The following is a 4,426-nucleotide window of genomic DNA, read 5'->3' as shown; positions in this document are numbered from 1 at the left end:
CAAAATTCCCCCCCCCCCCCCGCCTTCTGTCAATTTATTAAATCCATTTTTTTCATGAAATGGCATTTTAATGATAGGAATGAGAAAAAAACATGAGATTACGTGAGAAATAAATTATTTATTTCGTACTAATGCTATTGTTACTATTACAGCATTCGGAGTTTTTCTTTCCGAATCTTTGGAATAGTTCCAAGAACAGAGAACAACTTAGAATAATTATTCCCACGGACCAGTTAGATGGGTTTCGATCGAATTCAGCGTTGTTGCCGGTATCGCTGAAGAATCCGGTACCTGGAGATCTTGATCCCGATGCATAATCGGAAGGGCCCGGATTCAAATCCCAGTCTGGACTATCCATTTTTTCAGTAAAAATTGTCTGGTTATTCATATTGAGAATAATCCCGGTTCCTCTCCACCTCATCCAAATTCCACCCAATCATTTCCTATGACGTCTGAAAGATGTGGAACGCTATATAAATTCCTTTCTTTAATGTTGACTCTTTATCGATCCATTCTGCATCCTGGGCGAGCCCCCCGCCCCCTTTATCGCAAATATCTCAAAATATAGACTCTCCCCCCCCCCTAATCGTGTAACGTAATATTTAAAAGCTCCCAAAAAGAACTGACAACCGTTGAAATTCCCTCGAAAGAACTATTCACCTGTGCCTTCTGTTCCCAACAAGTGTAAAAATAAATGTAAAAATGTAAACAATGAAGCTTCTGTGATAAGAATAAACAATTTTCCAGCAAAATAATCAATATTTTGATGAAGAAAAAATTCTCTTCTTGGTTGATGTTGCTGTCAACTGCAGAACTCGTTGTGAATCATTCATTCGGTTTAGGGGAGGGTGAGACAGTATGGAGACCAGATTTAAGGGTATTATGGCGGGGGCCATAGCTGGAAAAAAAAGCAGAGAATTCAATGAAAATTGCTGAACAGATTATTCGATCCATTTGAAAGCCATGTGCAAGATGTCAAAACCCCTACTTAAACAATAATAATGGGAATAATTTTTGAAGTTGCTACTTATACACGCGGTTGAATGGGGCATCGGTAATTTTAGTGCTTTGATCGATAGATCAATAACGTAGGAAATTCACAAACCATGGCCATGCGGTAAGGTACGCTTATGCTACCAGTATTATACCAGTACGCAATACCAGTACCATATACGGTTACGGTACTAGAATGATACTCGGTAGATATTAGTTTAATACCGGTATGCTGACCAATCAGCATACCAGGTCCAGCTACCCCCTCCTTCCCCACCCCGCTCTGCTCGTAAATAATAGGTGATTGTAATTAGAATTTTTATTCAATAATAATGAGGACAAATGATTCTTTTATTAATTCTAATTGTAATTAATGGATCGAATACAGTTCGCAATGTGGAATAATGGTATTAATTAAATTCAAAAGGAAGGTGGACAGTCTTGAATAATTTCTACCGTCTAATCAGTGGAAATTCTATGAAATAATTCTGATAGAGTTGAGACGAATCCCTTTCCGGAAATCTGATAGATGGGAGGAACGTTTCTTCAGCAGGTCACTGGGATACTTGGGGTGTGCTTTTAGGTTTTCTAGGAACTCGGAGATAGTCTGAAAAATACAGAACGAAAAATTAATCGGAAAGAATATTTATTTTGCTGCGGGGAGGTTACTATTAGTTTCAAAAATCGCGGGATATCACAGTGAGGTTTATCATACAGGGAAAATCGATTATATGTGTCGAAAAGCAAAGAATTAGTACAGAAAAAATATTATCCATTGTTTGTTTGCCATTCAGACACTAAAAAACTGAACAATTGTCCAGTGGATTAAATTTCTGAACACAGAGGTTTCTTTTTTTTTCCAAAATGTTCCAAAAGATTTGTAGATTAACGATTATGAGCTGCTTTTCTCAAATTCGACTTCCAAATAGCTGATTCCGAGACTTTTTTAATAAAATTTTTCAATATTCATGCAACATAGCCAGGAAAATGATCCTCAAAACAATTATAATATTTCACATTAAAAAAAAAAATTTCAAAAGATGTTTTTCGAGTTGTTTCGCATGAATATTGCAGTTTGTTATTGAAAAAAGAATGAAAATGGCGATTTAGAAGTTGAATTTCAAAAAAGTAGCTCGTAATTATTTTGTTCTATGTATCTTTTAGAAAAATAAAAAAAAACCTCCGTAGCTCAGAAATTGATTAGACTGCACTGTTTTTTAGATTTTAAGCATCTGGAGTGCAAACACACAATGAATGATCTTTTGTAGCACTAATTCTTCGTTTCTCAGAACTCATAGCGAGCTGCTCTTGAAGGGAAAGGGCTCCACCCCGCCCTTTCCAGTGAGACACAACCATTTTATTTGTCTCTCCTATAAAAAGCCAATCTGAAACAAAAAAATGATTGAATCTGCCAACGTATTCCGTTTATTGCACAAGAATTCCCCCGGGGGTACTGGACCTGTAACAGAAAGAAGACTCGACCTGAACAGCCCCTCCCCGCTGCTTTTTGTGAAGCCCAACGCAGATGAAACGCCTCCCCCACAAAAAATAGATGAATAACGAGGAAATGATTAATTTAATTGGAAAAGGCCCCAACCCTCCTTCTCCGGCAAGACATAACCAATGCTATCTTGGCACCCTATATCGACGGTTCCTGATAAAACAAGGATCTTTGGATTTTTGTTTTAATACAAACGTATCTTATAATTTCCGAATGAAACTCAGGTAACTCACGCGAAATAAGAAAAGACCTATTTCATTAACACTGATTAAATTGTGTCAACTGATTTAGCTAGCAAAATGTAAATATATAATTTGTTAAGAGGCTTATGCCCTCTGGCATTCTCTATCGATGGTAAATGGGTGGGACGAGTGAAGATAACACAAGGGTGAAACGAGAGCGACAAGTGGAGCGATTACAAGTGAAGATAAGTTGAGTGATTACAAGGGTCAAATAGAGGAGGCCAGTGGAGCGATCGCACGGGTTGAACAGGAGGGACGAGTGAGGTGAAGTCAAGGGACCCCAGGAGAGGTCACAAGAGTCAAATGCGAGAGACTAGTGGATTAATGACCACGATCAGGCAGGGAAGACTAGTGAAGTGATTACAAGGGTCAATTTATAAACAAGATACCTTTGTATGACAAGATAAACCCGAATACTCTCGTTTCAGTAAGAACCGTCGACATATTCGATGATAAATCCCGAACATAATGAAACCCTATGGGACCCCCGAAAAATAAACTCCAAAAAAGATCCATCCTCGCAGATTTCCCACGAAGCTAAAGCCCTCAGCCCTCCTCATCGACCACCGGGATGTCATCATCGAAGAGAGCAAGGAAGTTATCCTCATCAGGTTCAGCTATCTCCCCGTAGTCGACACGACGTCGTTGAGGCGGTGGAGGTTGGTCATCTGGATCGTCTAGGGGATGCAAATCTCTCCGACGCCGACGATTTTCCAGGGCCTTAAAGGCTTTCGTCATCACGTCGATGAATTCATCCTCCGAGGGCCCTTCGAATCTCTGATTCATGTGCATAGCATCTGAAAACAAAATGAGAGTATTAGAATTCTTCTCTCAGATGCTATGAAATAAAACAATGTACGCTAATTACCTCGACAAGCCCTCGTAAAACGGCTGTTCTTGAAGGAGAGTTTGTTCCGTTGAGGCACCCCTTTCCAGGTGACATGAAGCGAGACTTCCTTTTGGATATGAAAAGCAGCGTGGAAATAAGCTCTTGCACATTCCGCTGCATTGGGTTGTGCTAGATGGCAGAAAAATCCAACCTGCCAAAGAAAATGACCATAAAGTCATATATTGATAAATAAATCTCCAATATTCATCCTATTGCATGAAATTTTTTTATTGAAAAAAATGATAAAATCCGAAAGTTGGATGAAAAATTTGGCGTAACGTCATAAGTGTCGACGTTTTTAATCGCCTATAGCTTGTCCATTTCTCAANCCTAGATGGCAGAAAAATCCAACCTGCCAAAGAAAATGACCATAAACAAATCTGGAAAAGTCATATATTGATAAATAAATCTCCAATATGCATCCTATTGCATGAAATTTTTTTATCGAAAAAAATGATAAAATCCGAAAGTTGGATGAAAAATTTGGCGTAACGTCATAAATATCGATGTTTTCAATCGCCTATAGCTTGTCCATTTCTCATTATTTTTCAAAACAAAAAAAATCGTATCTAATATTTTTCATTCAATTTTCATATCCAACAATAAAAAATTTTCATTGAAAACCCCCATGATCCATACGAGATAGTCGAATGTCACATCGGCAGCATTGTTGAATGCTACGAAGTGTGCTAGAGTCCTGAACGGCAAACCCTCCGGTAGATCTTCAGTACGACGGAAGAGCTCCTGATTTTGCCGTCTGATCAATGTCCGATTGACTCTGAAAATAGAAAACGGAATGTA

At 38.5% G+C, this 4,426-nt stretch overlaps 1 protein-coding gene across 1 annotated transcript in view; it reads right to left on the bottom strand.

Annotated features, from left to right (window-relative positions):
- Positions 1–1,297: 1,297 nt before the first annotated feature.
- Positions 1,298–4,426, bottom strand: part of LOC107037770 — a 7,403-nt gene continuing 4,274 nt past the window's right edge. The window contains exons 3-5 of the mRNA XM_015256509.1: positions 4,265–4,403; positions 3,605–3,776; positions 1,298–3,533 (exon numbers count right to left, since the gene is read on the bottom strand). Of these exons, the coding sequence (XP_015111995.1) occupies positions 3,283–3,533; positions 3,605–3,776; positions 4,265–4,403 (562 nt within the window). The 3' untranslated portion in view covers positions 1,298–3,282. The remainder of the gene's footprint in view (positions 3,534–3,604; positions 3,777–4,264; positions 4,404–4,426) is intronic.

The sequence above is a fragment of the Diachasma alloeum genome, unplaced genomic scaffold (assembly GCF_001412515.2).
Source record: "Diachasma alloeum isolate Michigan unplaced genomic scaffold, Dall2.0 Dall_scaffold_00270, whole genome shotgun sequence".
NCBI classification, from domain to species: Eukaryota; Metazoa; Arthropoda; class Insecta; order Hymenoptera; family Braconidae; genus Diachasma; species Diachasma alloeum.
This window is presented reverse-complemented; position numbering and strand designations above follow the sequence as displayed.